This window comes from Jaculus jaculus, chromosome 13 (assembly GCF_020740685.1).
Source record: "Jaculus jaculus isolate mJacJac1 chromosome 13, mJacJac1.mat.Y.cur, whole genome shotgun sequence".
Taxonomy (NCBI): domain Eukaryota; kingdom Metazoa; phylum Chordata; class Mammalia; order Rodentia; family Dipodidae; genus Jaculus; species Jaculus jaculus.
This window is the reverse complement of record NC_059114.1, coordinates 6,426,004-6,444,481: the sequence shown is the minus strand read 5'-3', so window position 1 is coordinate 6,444,481 and position 18,478 is coordinate 6,426,004. Positions and strand designations below refer to the sequence as shown.

General features: G+C 52.9%; 1 protein-coding gene across 1 annotated transcript in view; it reads right to left on the bottom strand.

The window, feature by feature from the left end:
- The window catches only part of Myo18b (myosin XVIIIB), a 240,474-nt gene that overhangs the window by 174,959 nt on the left and 47,037 nt on the right, over positions 1 to 18,478 (bottom strand). Inside the window, exons 12-17 of the mRNA XM_045132589.1 lie at positions 12,643 to 12,813; positions 8,482 to 8,572; positions 5,328 to 5,520; positions 2,639 to 2,719; positions 724 to 726; positions 455 to 602 (exon numbers count right to left, since the gene is read on the bottom strand). Coding sequence (XP_044988524.1) covers positions 455 to 602; positions 724 to 726; positions 2,639 to 2,719; positions 5,328 to 5,520; positions 8,482 to 8,572; positions 12,643 to 12,813 — 687 coding nt within the window. The remainder of the gene's footprint in view (positions 1 to 454; positions 603 to 723; positions 727 to 2,638; positions 2,720 to 5,327; positions 5,521 to 8,481; positions 8,573 to 12,642; positions 12,814 to 18,478) is intronic.

Below are 18,478 nucleotides of genomic sequence, written 5' to 3'. Positions count from 1 at the left end.
TCGTCTCACAGAGGGACAGGGTTTACTCATGGTGCAGTTCCCACGGGAGGCAGAGATTCACAAGAGCTCTGCGGGCCACTGCCTGTGTATTTCTGGGCTTTGCTTCCTAGATATTTTTGGATGAGTGAGGCTCCTCTTCCGTTTTCCAGAACCCTAATTTCTTCCAGTACACATGCGTTTGTCTGTGAGCTTGTCCGTTGATTTTTTTTTTTTACCTCTCAAGGACACAGGCCTTGTCAGAGCGCTCACTACACGCAGGACAGGGCCCAGGACCACGAAGCTGTCAGTCCCTGAACATGAGCGACAAACTCCAAGGTAGAACACACACAGAGACGCGCACAAATCTGCACGCGTAGCTGCTGCGCAGGCCTTCTCGGGGACTTTCCTAGCGGATGCAACGAGTTCCAACTCCCGGGCTCAATCAGCCCCTGTGCCCACCCCTGGCCCCCCTTACCTTCGGCCCCAGCCCCCTTCTTCTCAAAGGCTGCTCGCAGACACTCGAGCACCGTGCTGGCACTGGAGCCCTCCATCCGGGCTTCCTCATCCAAGACCCAGAAAAGGCCCCTGGCGTCCCCGGTGTCTCCTCCGGCTGTGGAGTGGACCTGGAGGGAGACCCCCGCGTGTGCTGAGATGCCCTAATCCCCGCAGAGGCCAGTGCTGAGTTTCTCTTCCCACAAACAAGGAATGGGGGTCCCGGTCTAAGCCACTGGGACTCAGACACACCTGCTCCCATTCACCCCAAGACCCCCCACGTCAAAGCCAGAAAATAGCAACAGCATCTGCCTTGCAAGGAGTCTGAATTCTGCCTCTCCTGACTCCTCGTGTGGCCTTGGGACACTGACTCTACCTCTCTGAGCCTCCTTCTCCTGTGAGGGTGCGGCAAGGGGAAGCCTGTTTCCACTTCCATCTTTCCGGATACGCACAGGGAGATGGTTCACCTGGACATAGAGCCATGCCACTTCCTCTCGGAAGTCTAATGTGTTTTACCACACTGACGTCTTGGGGGAATATATTTAAAGAGATAGGTATTGGGGCTGGAGGGATGGCTTAGAGGTTAAGGTGCTTGCCTATGAATCCTAAGGACCCAGGTCCGACTCCGCAGAACCCACGTAAGCCAGATGCACAAGGTGGCACATGTGCACAAGGTTGCACATGCACACACGTGGCACACACGTCTGGAATTCGATTGCAGTGGCTGGAGGCCCTGGCATACCAATTCTCTATCTCTCTCTCTCATAAATAAATGAGTGATTTTTACAAAAAGCAACCAGCACTCCAAGAACATTCTAGAGGAGAATATGAACTCAATTCCATCACAGACATGGAATTTTAACTCTGGCCACTAGTCACAGTAACTGCCTCAGAAGACAGGCTTTTGCTGACAGAGAGACCCGGAGCTCAGGACATGCGGAGGTCATGGGCCCAGCTCTCCTCAGCATGTGCGGCTGTCGGCGATAAAGTGCCACTGGCCTCCTGCCTAGGAAACACTGGTCTACGGCCCTCTCAGGCCTGGTGGGCAGGGGACGTCTCCAGGGCCCCGTGTGGGTCGCAGAGCAGAGCTGAGCCTGGATCCCGGACCCCAGCAGCTTCGCCATGGGGTTTCTCGCTGGGATCAAACTGAAGAGCAGTCCATCCTCTGGTGGCCCCCGGAAGCCACAGCACTGTGGCCTGGTGGCTATCCCATCTTCCCCAACTGATACGTTTGAGTTATCCCTTTGGCAGGTACAGGACAGGCAGGGAAGCCAGGTGAGGAGGGAACCTGTGCATGGTTGCATGGTGGCCCCTCACCACAGCCTCCAGAGAAGTGGGTTTTGCAGTAACAGGTGTGGCTCACAGTGACCAGGAGGAGATGACCACTGGCCCACAAGGGACAAGGAATGAGGGAAGTGCAGACCGGTGTGCCCAATGGCAGGAGAAAAGCCGCTTATAGGACACCTCTGGCCAAGATAGACAAGAGGCCCTTTCTGTCAATATCTCACTGGGGTGCACACCCTCCCCCCACAGGGAAAACACCCTCCTGTGTTGCAAAAGAGGAAACTGAGGCTCAGAGAAGTAAAGGCATGGGGGTTAAGGCCACCAAGACTGGCCCCAAGCCTGGGAAGCTTCATAACCCTAGAACCTTCTAAAGAGCAAAAATAAATAAAATCTTTAAAAAAAAATCAAGTTCAAGGGTCTGGGATATAAGCACGAGCTAAGATACAAACCAGGGGTCAGTAGCTGGGCTGTAGGCATAACAAAAGAGAGGTGAGGACTCCAGTATCCCCCACATTAAGCCTGTCTGTCCCCAAAGACATTCGCTTCCCACTCTTCACACACCAAGAGCCTGGGTCTCAACTGAACCCCAGCTCATTCCAGGTGAGGAACAGATGGAGGCCCCGAAGACCAGCTTGGCCGGCAGTCCCTGGGGTTCAAAGCTGCTCTGAGACGTCATGACCTCATCACCGAGCCGGTTCCCGAACACAGGACACAGCTCCAAGACGTGCAGGGTCTGGGGCTGGGTCCCCAGTGCCCATGCCGGTAACAATTCCTAAGGGACTCTGGGTGAACAAAGTGGGAGACTGGCAGCTTCGAGCCTGGAATTTGCCAGTGTTTCACTAAAAAAGTCTGCTTGTCTGAGGTGCCCGGGGTCTCCTGTTACCTGGGAAGGATTCTGATCCACAACGTCCACTGTAGCTCCTGGGGAGGACTCTGGGAGGTCAAAGTTCACTGGAACACCTTCCTGAAAAATCACAGAAGGTACATGTTGGTTCCCCGGGTGAGCTGAGTGAGGCTGGAAATGATGTGAGTCCCTCCACCCCTGTTAAGTCATTCTTTCAAACATCATGTTTTGACATTGTGGTGAGATGTACATGACATTATATATATATATATATCACAACCTCTGGCCCTTGGGTCACTTTTAAATGTATGCTGGAGAGATGGTTTAGTGGTTGGGGCGCTTGCCTGCAAGGCCAAAGGACACAGGTTCGATTCCCCAGGACCTACGTTAGCCTGATGCACAAGGGGGCACATCATCTGGAGTTCATTTGCAGTGGCTAAAGGCCCTGGCATGCCCATTCTCTCTCTCTCTCTCTCACTCATAAATAAATAAAAATTTAAAAATAAACAAATATATAAATACAGACATCAATGTGCTGGTTGCGTCCACACTACTGTGTGACCATCACCTCCATCCTTCCCCACAATTGTTAAGGTTGCCTTCCGTTAATGGACCTCCAGGGTGAGTGCTCAGTGCTAGGCTGAGTGTTTAGTGCTATGTTGAGTATTTGGGGCTAGAAGAGGCAAGCAGAAAGCAGGGGTGGTAGTAGTCGACATTAAAAGAAACCAGAATGGGGGCTGGAGAGATGACTCAGTGGTTAAGGCACTTGCCTGCAAAGCCTAATGACCCAGGTTCGATTCCCTAGTACCCACGTAAAGCCAGAGGCACAAAATAGCACATGTGTCTGCAGTTCCCTTGCAGTAGCAGGAGCCCTGGCGCATTTATTCTTTCTGTTTCTTTCCTTCTCTCTCAAATAGATAAATAAAATTTTAAGAAAATTTTAAAGTTCTTCCCCCGCCTCCCCGCCACCCCATAAGGAGGAGGTAACTGTCTGGAGCCTGCTTTGGCTGTCCCTGGCCTGTCCTCGACAGACCAGCCCCAGATGCCCCCAGGGCATGGAGCCCAGTCCCTTCCTCTTGGTCAGCACTCAACTCCAGAAGTCCTGTGAGCAATCACGCACAGCACTCAGTCTTAGAAATACCGTGAGCAGCCACGCACAGCACTCAGTCTTAGAAATACTGTCAGCACTCACGCACAGCACAGGTAGGCATCACTCAGCTCCAAGTCAAAGACCAAAGGTGTCCTATGCACCTCCGCTCATAGCTGGAGCTCCGTGCAGCACCCTGAGGTTCACCTGAACTCACCTGCCCGAGGAGGTATTCAAGGAGCAGAGATGGGGTCTTCCCAGCTAAGGCTTGCCTAGATCAGTTCATGCCCAGAGACCTCCAACACTTGGGAGGACCCGGCAAAGACCAGTCGGGCCAGCTATCTGACCTCCACCTCACCACAGGCCCCAGGGCCCCACCAAGACTTCCAAGGACTTATTCTCCAGAGACCCACAAGCAGTAACAAAAGGGCTTTCATAACCTCCACCTCTCAAGCGGGTCATTATGCCACTGTAACGTGCCAAATGATAACTGGTGGAGGAGTATTGTTGTCCCAACTTTCCATGTGGAAAAGTTAAGGATCAGAGAAGGTGAGCGGGTTTCCTAAAGCTGCGCAGCCAGTACGAGATGGGTTTAGCATCGGACTTCACAGGCTCACGCTATCCATGAGCAGCCTCACCAAGTCAGTGCTTCTCTGCACTGCCGCCTGGACCACGGCTCCGCATTTACTGTCCTGCGGAGGACCGTGACGACCATTTCCAGCACTGCTGAAGCCAACAGGCTCGCCTTCAGAGAGGGGAGGCGGAGCCATGGGGTCCTGGTGCCGTGCTTCTCATTGCCTGGGTGGGGACACGTGCTGCGTGGCTCTGGACAGACGCACTGGGCTGTCCACTGGTGGCATGCACCTTTCTGGGTTGCAATGGCTTGAGTATGCCCCCCCCCCCGCCAAAAAAATACACTTATGGAAAAGTGACCAGACCATGAGGGCTTACGTCACTTGTGAAAGAGCCTTCAACAGCGCTTGGCCTTCCTGCACATCCACCTTCCAGATGGGGACGTGTGAGGCCACAGAGCGGATCTCCGGGGAGACCGTGGTAAGGCAGCGTTTTTAATTTATCTTTAAAAATATTTTATTTGTGTTTATCTGACAGAGAGAGCGAGAGAGAGAGAGAATGGGAGCGCCAGGGCTCCCAGCCACTGCAAACGAACTCCAGACGCGTGCGCCCCCTTGTGCATCTGGCTGATTTGGGTCCTGGGGAATCGAACCTGGGTTCTTTGGCTTTGCAAGCAAATGCCTTAACCGCTAAACCATCCCTCCAGCCCAAGGCACCATTGTTAGAAGCAGGAAGCAGCCCCCAACCTACTAGAACCTTCATCTTGGACTTTGTTCTCTCTCTCTCTCTGCCCGCGCGCGCGTGTGTGTGTGTGTGTGTGTGTCTGTCTGTCTGTCTGTCTGTCTGTCTGTCTGTCTATCTATGATGGCAGAAACCTCAAAAGCCAAAGCAAGAGTAAGGCTTGCTCCATGGACTCAGCATGGAACTGAGGACTCAGATCAACATGGACCACTCAGCCTAGTACTTACTAGGCGCTCAATAAACTGGGTGCTCGGGAAGGAGTCCCGCCTCTCCCCTCCTCCCCCCCCCCCGACCACCCCCCGGGGACCCGCCCCCTTCCGCTCCTACCTCACGGTACCGCTGCAGCCTGGAGACGAGCCTGTGCCGGTAGAACAGCAGCTGCAGGCGCTCGTGGGCGTAATTGTGGCACAGCTCCTCGAAGGTGGCAGCCCGGTCCTTGCCCTGGTGCCGGGGGTTCTGGAAGCCCGCGGAGTCAACCACCATGATGGAGGCCATGGAGAGGTGATGGGAGGAGAAGGATCTGGGGAGAAAGAGAGAGAGAGAGAGAGAGGCTCGGAGCCGACATGGAACTCCAGAGCCCTGGGGGGGGGGGCAAGGCTCTCCTACGGCGGCGATGGGGTGATGGGGGCAGCGTGCCAGGCAGGTCTGGAGAGCCAACAGATCTGGTTTCAAATGCAGACTCAGACTCGCCATCTGCAGGCTGTGTGACATTGGGCAAGTCACCTAACCCCTCTGAGCATGGTTCTTCCTAGTAGTTAAATGACCATGGGAGTAAGTGGACCCCACGGCTTCAACAGAGGAACAAGGGGGTTTAAGAGTTAAACATGCTTCCTGTGGTCCAGGGACAGGACGATGGCAGGAAATGTAACTTCTTCACTTGTCACAGAGAGGAGAAGCAGCCCCCTCTTTATTAACCTTTCAAAGGTCACCTGGCAAACTGGCTCACTGGCTGCAGGATAGGTTCTAGCATTTTCCCTTCCTTCCCAGTAGCACCCTAAAATAAGAAATCTTTTTGTTTGTTTGTTTTGAGCTAGAATGAGACCCTACCTTGAAAAAAAAAATAAAAAAGATGTGCGCCACCACACCCATATGTTTGCTTGTTTATTTGTTTTGTTTGTTTGCTTGCTTGCTTTTAGAGGTGGAAAAAATCCTCTTGCATTCGCAAAGTTCTCTCAAGCTGGTGAAAACTCTGGCGCTTTCCGTGGGTCTGTTGGGGTGGACAGGCGGGGATCATTCATGTCAAAAGGCAGGAGTGGGGATGGAGAGATGGCTTAGCGGTTGAGTGCTTGCCTGTGAAGCCTAAGGACCCCGGTTCGAGGCTCGGTTCCCCAGGTCCCACGTTAGCCAGATGCACAAGGGGGGCGCATGCGTCTGGAGTTCGTTTGCAGTGGCTGGAAGTCCTGGCGCACCCATTCTCTCTTCCTCCCTCCCTCCCTCTCTCTCTCTCTCTCTCTCTCTCTCTTGCTCTCAAATAAGTAAAAATAAACAAGAAAAAAAAAAGGCAGGAGTGAAGAGACTCTGGAAGCAGTCCCATGTGGGTCGCCGTCCTCACTGGGTGAGAGAGGGCCTGTGTGTCTCTCGGAAGAGCCGCTCCACCTCTCTTGAGCCTCCACTGAGAAACGTGAGCGGTGGAGGCTCCAAGGGCTGCAGGGAGGGTTGGATGTGGTAACACACACACACACGCACAGTCATCGCACCCGTGCTGTGGCCTTGCATGTATGTGGTGACTGCTCAGGGAATGTCATGAGCTGCTGTCATGGTCAGCAGGATTGGCTGAGCCTTCATTCTCTGCTCTCCACCTGTAACACAGGGCCGAAAGGTGTACCCCCTGTGCACATGGGCAGGAGGATGGAGATGGAGTTGGTGATGCTGGGGGCAGGCACCTGCCAGGCGCTCAGAAAGCATCCAGTGGTTTCATCATCCTCCACTGTAGAGACACAGGCTCGGGGGCATCTGATGGCATGGACCCTTGGCTCAAAGAGGAGGCCTGGTGTGTCCACAGCTCATTTCCCCCTGTCCCCGGGGGCTCGGTTGTCCCTAATCTTAAGTACAGATGATCCCTCGGTTTCTAAATGGTAATTACTCTGACAGCGGCCGCGGTGAGGGCCAGAGGTCCCAGCTGCCCCACTGCTCACAGCAGCCTCGCTCCTTCATGGGATTGAGATGGCTAAGGAGGCTGGGGGCTTGGGCAGAGGAGGGAAGCCCTTGCCTGTGCTCCCTGTGGACCCGCTGGAGCCCCCTCAAGGGGATCTGGGCTCAGAGGACGGAGAGCAGAGACTTCCTGCTGCCCCCAGCCCAATACACACACTACACAGAGCCTCGCCCTGGCTGCCCGGGTCCTACCCTATTCCCAGAAGGAAAAAACAGAAGGGCCGATGCTAAGGGTAGACTGCAGGGTTGTTCATGGAAACTGGAAATCCCAAGGGCAGAGCACAGCATAGGGCTGGCTGTCACCCTTCCGCCTCAGGATCCCGGTTCGTGCCATGGACTGGTGTGAGCAGGAAATTATACGAGGCAGGTTTAAGATAGTCCATGGGCCCTTAGCAGCCATCCTAAATCATTAGCTTTTTGTTTATTTATTTATTTATTTGATAGAGTGAGAGAGAAAGAGGCAGACAGAGAGAGAGAGAGAGAGAGAGAGAGAGAGAGAATGGGCACACCAGGGCCTCCAGCCACTGCAAACAAACTCCAGACGTGTGTGCCACCTTGTGCATCTGGCTTACATGGGTCCCTGGGAATCAAACCAAGGTCCTTTGGCTTTGCAAGCAAATGCCTTAACTGCTAAGCCATCTCTCCAGCCCCTCATTAGCTTTTCTTGTTGGTATTTTTACAAATACTGTTAAAAGGTTATTTCAGTAAAATGTTTATTTCTTCTAATTTCTCAGTGACCTGGGGTTGGGGAGGGGAGCTACTTTACAAATATAGAAAGAGATTAGAGAGGTGAATGGGTTTTCCAAAGTCCCACAGCCAGTGAGCAGCCGAAACCCAGCTCCTTCGCCCTAGAACTCTCACCAGCTCAGAGCATCACACATCGAGAACTGCCTTGCGCTTGAGCCCAGCATATGCCTCATGTGGGGCTGGGGAGATGGCTCAGCAGTTAAAAACACTTGCCTGTAAAGCCTGAAATCTCTAACTTTCTTCCCTGGTACCCACATAAAGCCAGATGCACAAAGTAGCGCATGCATCTGGAGTTTTTTTTAGTGGCAAGAGACCATTCTCTCCCTCCCTCTCCCCCTCTCTCTCTTTCTCTCTCTCTCTCTCTTTCTCTCCATGCAAATAAATAAAATTATTATTATTATGTGGGGGGGGGTTAGAGGTAGGGTCTCACTCTAGCCCAGGCTGACCTGGAATTCACTCTGTAGTCTCAGGGTGGCCTCGAACTCACAGCGATCCTCCTATCTCTGCCTCCCGAGTGCTGGGATTAAAGGCGTGCACCACCACACCCGGCTCTTATTTTTTAAAGAAAGGCCATCGTGGCTACCTGTTGATGAGTGAAACCACGGCTGCGAAGAGCTCTTGGTACAGGCCTGAAGCCATCCCCTCCACACACTCTGCACCGGTCATCTTGAGCCCTGGAATGGGAAGAGAGCAGAAGATCAGTGTGGTGATGTCACGACCTTGCCCAGGGCCAAGGACATCAGGTTCCTGCTGAAGAGGAGTGGGGGGGGGGGCTTCACAGGAGTTAGAAGCTCCGTTCTTAGCCGCTCCCTCGGTTGCAGAAAGGATGCCCTTATAGGGTCTCGCATCCCCTGACCCTGTACACACCTGACTGCTCTCATGTCCCTCAGGGCGTGGCTTAATTGTCACCTCTGTCATTTGGGTGTGGACTGGTCCAGAGGCCAGAGTGCTGTGGGCTTGGTCCTCAGTTTGAGGCCATTGGGAATGGGGGAAGCGTTAAGGGGAAGAGCCTCATGAAGGGGCTGGGCATGCCAGATCGCGGAGGCATGTCTTTGAACCCTGAGCCTCTGGTCTCTTGATTTCTCCTCCTCTTGCTTTCCAAACACTGCGAGATGTGCAGCTAACTTCACCATGGTGTGTTTCCTCACTGTGGCTCCAAAGCAAAAGGTCCAACCAACTGTGGACTAAGTAAGACTTCCCAGACTGTGAACCCAAATAGAACACCCCCCTCTTTTTTAGACAGAGAGAAAGAGAGAGAGAGAATTGGTGTGCCAGGGCCTCAGCCACTGAAATTGAATTCCAGACGATTGCACCACCTAGTGGTCACGTGTGACCTTCCACTTGCCTCACCTTCGTGGGTCTGGCTTATGTGAGATCTGGAGAGTCAAACCTGGGTCCTCACACTCCACAGGCAAGTGCCTTCACCACTAAGCCATCTCTCCAGCCCAACCTCCCCCCCCCCTTTATTTTATTTGATCACGTCCAGAATTTTGTTACAGTATCACAGTCTCCTCCCCATGGAAGCCTTCCCTGACTTCCACCCCAGCCTGCGTTACCATGGTAACTAAAGCCTCCTCACATGTGTGTGCATGCATGAATTGTGCACGTGTGCGCGTGTGTGCATGGAGACCAGAGAAGATGCCCAAGGGTTGTCAGCAGTTGCTCTCCACCTTATCTGAGACAGTGAGCTTGGGGGTTGCCAATCCAGCTAGACCAGCCAGCTCACGCTGGGGATCTTCCTGCCTCTGCCTCCCTGGTGCTGGAAGTATATAGAGGTGCCCCACCATGCCAGCATTGACGTGATTACTGGGGATCAAACTCAAGTCCTCAGGCTTGTATGGCAAGCGTTTCACCTACCGAGCCCCATCCCCAGCCACGGCCCACTCTTACGGGGTTAGTTTTTTTAACCCATGTCTGTAGTGTGAGGCTGGGAGTGTTCTCAAGTTAGGGACCCTCTCTGAGGTTCGAGCTTTAAATCCTTGGTGTCTGGCATGCAGCGGAAACACAGGCCATGTCTGGAGGGATATGTAATTTCCTGTTAGAAGCTATCATGGGTTCGTATACTGGGACATACTTACCCTACTCCTAGGCTCTTTTTTTTTTTTCTCCCTGAGGTAGGGTCTCACTCTAGCTCAGGCTGACCTGGAATTCACTATGGAGTCTCAGGGTGGCCTCAAACTCACAGCAATCCTCCCACCTCTGCCTCCTGAGTGCTGGATTAAATGCGTGCACCACTGCACCCAGCTTTTCTCCTAGGCTTTTTTTAAAAATTATTTTTATTAGAGACAGAGAGAGAAGGGAGAGAGAGAACTGGTGCTCCATAGCCTCCAGCCAGTGCAAATGAACTCCAGACGCACGTGGCTCCTTGTGTATCTGGTTTGCGTGGGTACTGGTGAATTGAACCTGGGTCCTTAGGCTTCACAGGCAAGCACCTTGATCACTAAGCCATTTCTCCAACCCACTCTTAGGCTTTTATTTGGAGGATACATCCTGGGAAGCAAAGCTATCTGGGTTCATAGAGTCCTTTTTGACTGAATTGGCAATAATCACTTGAATGTCCAACCCTGGCACAGGGGCAAGGTGACTGCAGTCTGTCCTCACAGAGATGTGCTCTGAGCCCAACACGGAACAGTGAGCGAGCCTGGGTAGAACCTATCTGCCAAGTGGGAGGAACAGGGAGCTTGGCAAACTAACGATCACCGAGCTCTCAGGTCTGTTTGCACACATATGCATGAATGTACCCCCAGTAAAACAGCCAGCTTTGATGAGCTGCGTGGAAGAAGACTGTGTACAGAGAGGGGCATCATCGCAGGTCCTGACCCTCCGGCGTGGGTTCCACTCACAGAATTAGAAATGATCTCCCAGGGTGCACACTGGAGAAATGCTCCCATTTGTGCATTCCAAACAGCCCCAAAGCATTTCCCATGCCCCCCTTTAGTTCCACCCCATCCTGGGCTGTTGCTAGGCAACCCACAGCTTCCCAGCATCTCTCTAAGCCTGCAGGTTCCCTGTCTCCTTAATGTCCACCCTTGAGATCTTTCTGCCTGAGAGGTTGACTCTGGCTCATGAAATCGTGTGTGTGTGTGTGTGTGTGTGTTTCTGTGCATGCATCTGTTCACATGTGTGGCACATGTCTGTGTGATGGCTGTGCATGTGTGTGCATGCATGTGCTATGTGCATGCATGTGTGCATGAACATGCTGTTCAGTGTGAGGTGTGCGTGTGTGTGCATAGGTGTTAGAGAGGAGGAACAGAGTACAGCTCACCCCTGAGCACAGAATTGAAAGGATACATGAAAGTCCATCGGAAGGCTGGAGAGATGGCTTAGTGGTTAAGGCACTTGCCTGTGAAGCCTAAGGACCCAGGTTCGATTCCCCAGTGCCCATGTAAGCCAGATGCACAAGGTGGTGCATGCACCTGGAGTTCATCTTCAGTTGCTAGAGGCCCTGGCACACCTATTCTCTCTCTTTCTGCCTCTCTCTCTCTCTCTCTCTCTCTCTCTCTCTCTCTCTCTCAAATAAGTAATTTTTTAAAGTCTATTGGCATCCAGGTGCCCTGGGTCACTCAGCTCATGTCCCTGGATGGTGGTAACAGCTCCAAGAATCTATGTGGGCTCCAAGAGACATGCTCCCCAATCCTAGCTCAACACAGCCCCCCATTCTCCCTCAGCTCAAGCCCTGCCGGCTTTCAGAGAGCTGTCTGCAGAGTTCTCAGATGCTCCCAGGCCTCGAGTTTCAACCAGCCTGTCTCTGGAGCTGAGCATCTGGCCAGCAGAGCCACAGCTTGGGACTCTACAGACCTCCACCTTGCAGATGGGGAACCAAGTCCTCCCGGTGAAATGGGCACCCTGGTTCCTGCTGCTGCCCAGCCCCACATCCCAGACTCCGCCCCCGATCCCTCTCTGTCACCGGGACTCATAGTGCAAACTCCTCAGTTGTAAACTAGACCCACGACAGCCTCATCACACCTGCACCTCCATGTGCCCATCCAACACCATCCCCTCTCACCTGCTGATTTCTTGTTTTAAAATATTTTTGAGAGAGACAGAGAAAAAATACGGGCACATCAGGGCCTCTTGCTGCTGCAAACATACTCCGAACAGATGTGCCACTTTGTGCATCTGACTTTACTGGGAAATCAAACCCTGGGCCATCAGGCTTTGCAAGCAAGTGCCTTTAACTGCTGAGCCCTCTCACTTGGTGATTTCTACAGGTTCTTAGCAGAGCCCCCTTTCTCCCACTCACCCCCTCTCCAACCTTCAAGCTGAGCCTTAGAGAACACGTCAAACTATAGCCCTCTCTGTTGAAGTCACCTCACGGCTCCTTCTTGGCAGAACAAGACTCACATTTGCAAACCACCGGCGCCTGACACTGAACCTTCTCTCTCTCTCTGCACGTCCTCCCTCATTGCAGCAATGCTTCTGCTCCTCACACAGGAAAGCCATCTTTACCCTTCCTACCCAATATGAAATCCAGTGAAAATGCACTGGCCCCTGGGTACTGCCCAGGCATCTCTTCTCCCAGCGCAGGGACCCTCCTGGGACTCTGCAGGCTCCATGTTCACAGGGCGGAGTGAGCTGTGTGACCATGAACACCCTGCAGGTAAGAACCACTGCCCCTTCCCAGGACACACATCCATGTCCCCTGCGCATGGCTCAGGTCTGCAAAGAATTCTTGATGACCACCCAGGTGGATGCGTGCCGGCCCTGCAAGGAGCCAGACACCCGGGGCACAGACGCGTGGTACCTGAGGGGGTGTCCTCGTCCCCGGGGCTCCGCCGTGGCCCTGCCGTCATCTGCTGGATGATCTGCCGCAGGTGGTGTTTGAACGTGGCTGTGTTCAGCTCCTCATAGTTGCAGCCCAGGGCCTCGGCCGCGTGGGTCGCCCGCTCAAACCGCATGAACTGCTTCCGGCCCACTGTGCAGAGTTCAGAGAAGAGGCGTGGGGTGAGAGTCCAGACTTGGGGTGCTCAGACACCCATGAGGACTTCACAGAGTCTTGCCACCCTCCCAAACAAAGTTCACTTTTTCAAGGGCATTAAGGTGTCGTGGGAAACGCTCTACATGGGGGAATCAGACAATAGTTGGTAGAAGCACGATGCGTCCATCCAAGAGTCCGTCTAACCTCCCATCCACCCTCCGCCCCTCCACCCCCACCTGCCTGTGCTGTTATCCAGCCACCTGCTCAGTGACCCGGCATCTAACAGCCACGTGTGTGCTCCTGTGTATTCACTGAGCTACTATCTCTCTCCCTCCCTCCCTCTCTCTCCCTTCCTCTCTCTCTCTCTCTCACACACACACGCACACGTGTGTGTGGATGCTGAGTTAACCACCAGAAAACCAATAACCACGAGTCATTCAGGGAGTCCATCTTTTCTGAGCTTACAGTCAGTGAGTGCGCGACAAGAGACTGGAAAGATGGCTTGGCAGTTAAGGCACTTTCCTGAGAAGCCTAAGGACCCATGTTCCACTCTCCAGATCCCGCACAAGCCAGACGCACGAGGTGTCGCAAGCGTGCAAGGTCGTGCACGTGCACAGGGAGGCGAGTGTGTCTGAAGCTCGATCGCAGTAGCTAGAGGCCCTGGCGTGCCAATTCTCTCCTTCTGTCTCATAAAAAAGTAAGAGAATACCTAAGATGACTTCAGGTGATAGAATCATAGATCCCCCCCCCGCCACTCCACTCACACTGAAAGAAACAAGACTAAAACAGAGCAAGGAGATAAAGGCGGATTGAGGATCCATTGCCTGTCTATGATGTCATGGGAGCGCTAGGAAGATGGGAGTGGAGCTGGACCGGGATAAATGAGGCGATGACCAGGAAGAGGACGGTAGAGGTAGGGAGGCAATGCAGAAGCTCTGGTGCAGAAATGAGCAGTGGGATATCAGAGCAGCACCAAGACCAGTGTGGCCGGTACCACGGGGGAGGAGGCCAAGAGGGTGATGTCTGTCGAAGGCACTGAGGGGAGGGTTAGGAGCCCATCTGGAATCACCACCAGATGTCGCTCAGCGTGGAGCGTGCTTACAGCCTGGTGCGAGGTAAAAAGCAGTTGAGAAAATAACCCCAAAGACGCCAGTAGTGATGTTTCTAAGTTGATCATGTGAACCACTCTAAACCACTGTTGAGAAGATGAAAGAGGGCTGGAGAGATGGCTTCGTGGTTAAGGCATCTGCCTGAGAAGCCCATGAAAGGACCCGGGTTCCACCGCCCAGGACCCAGGTAAACCAGATGCACAAGGCGGCATATGTGTCTGGAGTTCGTTTGCAGCAGCTAGAGACCCTGGAGCGTGCCCCCTCTCTCTCAAATAAATTAAATAAACAAACGTTTTTTTTTTTTAGAGAACATGGAGGGTACTGGGGAGATGGCTGTCAGGAAAGTGTGTGTGAGCGAGCATGAGGACCTCAGAGTGGGCCAGGCATGTGTGTCACAAAGTGAAGATTTTAACAATAATAAAAACCATGGGCACTTTTTGTTGTTTCTCAGGCTGGCCTGCCTGTCACTCACTGTGCTGGCCTTGAACTCAACAATCCTCCTACCACCAGCTCCCAAGTGCCGGGGTTAGAGGTGTGCACCACCACGCCCAGCCATCTCCCCCTGACAGGTGAGAAAAGCGATCCAGAGAGTTCACTCAACAGGCAGCTGCTGAGAGCAAGAACCCCTTTCCACCACGGTCCCTCCTTCGAGCGTCATCTTTGGGAAACTTAGCATATCCGCGTGACCCTGGATACGCTTTCTCCGACAGGGGCTCAGTTATCTCTTTCACAGCAACGAACACTCTGTAGAAGGAAATGTTGGTTCACTATCTCAAATGGGAATCCATTATCACCTGCCGCGTGAGAAAGAAGAGCCGAGTACAATACGCGCCGTCCGCCGATTCTAATTAGAAACGTCACCTGTAGGACATTCCTTACTCTTTCCTCGTTAAAGCAGGATTGCAGCAGGTAACAGAGCGGAGCGCCATGGGCCACTGCCCTGAAACGAGCCTCCCTTTTCCTGCGTGGGGACTGCGAGTGAGTGACTTTCTTGGGGGCCTACTGTCCATCCCCTGGCCTGTCATCCTCCACAGCCGCGCTGGAGCCTGCACACTCCAGCCATCACAGCTTCAGGGGGTCTGGTGAAGGTGGAACAGACTGGCCCTTAGATTTCTGAAAGGACAATGGGGAAGTGGTCACTTGGGCTCCTTGAACACTGCCTGGCTTCTGGGGTCACTTCAAGCTTCTGCTCTGAGGCCTCCAGCCAGGGAGCTGGACGTGGCATCAGGGCGCCCCGGCAGCAGCACCACACTCTCCAGCTCACAGCTCCCCACAGGCTGCTCCAGGCGCAGGGTCCAACCCCGCGGCCCCTCCGGCTTTGCTCAGATAACGGCAGTGGCCTCAGTCTTCCAGAGGGAGCCAAGAACCCAGAGGTACTGCCCAAGGCAGAGAGAAATGGAACTGGGCAAGAACAAGTAGACCAGGCATAATCTTTGTTCACTTCTGGTTCCTGCCAACCTTGGCTGTCCACTGTCCATCTACCTGCAGTGTGTGTGTGTGTGTGTGTGTGTGTGTGTGTGTGTGTGTGTGTGTGATGTTTGCCCATCCATGTGCCTATGTGGCATTCCATGGGCTCACCACAGTGGGATGCACTCACATGCCGTGGGAGAATGGGAAACACTGGGTGGCCCCCTCCACTCTTTTTGTTTTGTTTTGTTTTCGAGGTAGGGTCTCACTCTGGCCCAGGCTGACCTGGAATTCACTCTGTAGTCTCAGGGTGGCCTCGAACACATGGTGATCCTCCTACCTCTGCCTCCTGAGTGCTGGGATTAAAGGCGTGCGCCACCACACTTGGCTTGTTTTGTTTGTTTTTAAAGGTAGGGTCTCGCACTAGCTCAGGCTGATCTGCAATTCACTATGAAGCCTCAGGGTGGCCTCAGACTCATGGTGATCCTCTTTCCTCTACCTCCCAGTGCTGGGATAAAAGGTGTGCTCCACTTTTTATTTGAGTTGGAGTCTCTTACTGATCTTGGAGCTTGCTGCTTTTTCCATCAGCCTCAGCAATTCTCTGGTCTCTGCCCCTCACAGGACTGGGGTTATAGATGTGTGTGGCCACACCCAGCAGTTTATGTGGATCTTGGGGTTCAAACTCAAGCAATCTCTTCAGGCCGCCTCAGGCCCTCATGCTTGCTCTTAGCCGCTGAGCCATCTCTTTAGCCTGCACAGACTTTTTTAATATAATTTTTAAAAATTATTTATTTATTTGAGAGCGACAGACACAGAGAGAAAGACAGATAGAGGGAGAGAGAGAGAATGGGCAAGCCAGGGCTTCCAGCCTCTGCAAATGAACTCCAGACGCGTGCGCCCCCTTGTGCATCTGGCTAATGTGGGACCTGGGGAACCAAGCCTCGAACCGGGGTCCTTAGGCTTCACAGGCAAGCGCTTAACCGCTAAGCCATCTCTCCAGCCCCTGCACAGACTTTTTGAGACTAACTTTCCTTATTCATGAGATGGAATCCTGAAACCAGCAAGATCTGGAGAGAAGGCTCAGGTAATAAAGTGCTTCTCTTGCAAGTGTGAGGACCTGTCAGGGCTTGATTAAATCAGTCTCTTTTTTATTTTATTTTATTTTTTATTTTAGAGAGAGAGAGAGAGAGGGAGGGAGGAGAGGTGGATAATTGGCACACCAGAGCCTCAGCTGCTGCAATGTAACGCCATACACTTGCGCCACCTAGTGGGCATGTGCGACCTTGCGCTTCCTCACTTTTGCACATCTGACTAAAATGGGATCTGGAGAGAGATGGAACATGGGTCCTTAGGCTTCGCAGGCAAGTGCCTTAACCGCTAAGCCATCTCTCCAGCCCTAAATCAGTCTCTTGACCACAGGACTTTTCAGAGCCTTGGAAGGGTATTTTCCAAAAGAAGCTTCTGCTCAGGCCTATTTGGTCTCAGAAGATGTTTGCAGAGCTTTCTGCGGTCATACTGTTCTACCAGACATCAGGTTAGGAAACTCTGGCGCCACTGAAATTGCCCTCCGCTATCTGGGCAGTCACTGGCCTGTGGTGACTCTGCCTTCTGAGCCAGCAGGCAGTAGGCCAGTAGACAGGCCACAAGAGAAACAGAGCGGAAAGAGGGAGAGGTAAGGGAGCCATGGAACTCCAGGTTCCCGGATGCTCAGCTCTACCTGCAAAAGCAAGGTTTTACATTGGGCAGGGAGAGAGAGGAAGTGGGGAGGGAGACACAGAGAGAGGGAGAGAAGCTATTTTTCCCTGTGCACCAAGTTCAATTGCTATCAATTACTGTGACCTGCTGCATTTATTAATAACCAAGTTATTTCTCCTTCCAACAATAGCTGCGCTGTTGCTGAATTACTCAACATTATGGGATTTATTTATAAAGCTGGCACATCTGGTGCCCACTGCCTCCCACGGAGATTTACAATTCCAGAGGCCTGGGAAGAGAGAGGCCACCTGCAGGGAAGAGATAAGCCAAAAAGGATATAGCTTCTACAAGAAGAGAGAGACAAAGAGAGAGAGAGAGACTCTTGAGATACAGCATCTGGTTCAAATCCCTCCTCCTCCACTTCATGCCACGGGATGCCGGGGGAAGTCAGAGTGGCTTTCTGACCCTCCGCCTCCTCTTCTGAGAAATGGTAATTTCAAGGAACAGAACCCATACACAGAGAGAAGGGGGTGGCTCAGTGAGGTTGCAAATGCATGGGATCTAAACGGCAACCCTGTTATGACCAAATGCCAAGCCTTGTGCCCTCAGAGGTGACGGGTGGATTAGAAAGAGAGATGTTGGCAGCGAAGGCTTCTGTCTGGGGGTGTTCAACAGAGTCCTGCCATTGAGATGGAGAAAACATGTGACCTTGGGTTTAGAGAGGCGGCTCAGTGGGCAAAGTGCCTGCTATGCAAGTATGAAGACTGGAATTCGGATCCCCCAGAAACCACAGAAAAATGTGGGGTGTGATCCAGGCGCGGTGGCGCACGCCTTTAATCCCAGCACTTGGGAGGCAGAGGTAGGAAGATCGCCACAAGTTCAAGGCCACCCTGAGACTACATAGAGAATTCCAGGTCAGCCTGGGCTAGAGTGAGACCCTGCCTCAAAGAAAAAGAAAATGTGGAGTGTGGTGATGTGCACCTGTTACCCAGCACTGGGGGAGAGGGGGGCAGATATCTAGGGTCCCTGGGACTCACTGGCTAACTAGTCTAACTGAACCAATGAATTCCAGGCTCTGAAAGAGACCTTGCCTCAAAAAATAAGACAGAAAGGGTCAGAGGAAGACACCCAGTGTCAACCTCTGGCCTCTACATGCATGGGCACACAAATTTACATGCATCTGCACACACACGTATACCCACACACATATGAACATGCATCCATAAGTGTACACACACCACATACCGGCACGAACAAGCAAAAATCATGTGACCCTGTTATTCTTGGAGGCCAGAGTTTCAGGAACCTTCTTCCTGCTCCTTGTGGCTCCTACTGACCCTGTTGCCCTCAGGTGCTACAAAGTCCCCCCAACCTGGATGGCTTAGTCCACCCGCCAGGCTTGGGAGGAAGCTATGCAGCATCTCAGGGGATCTGCGGTCTGTGCGTCCGGA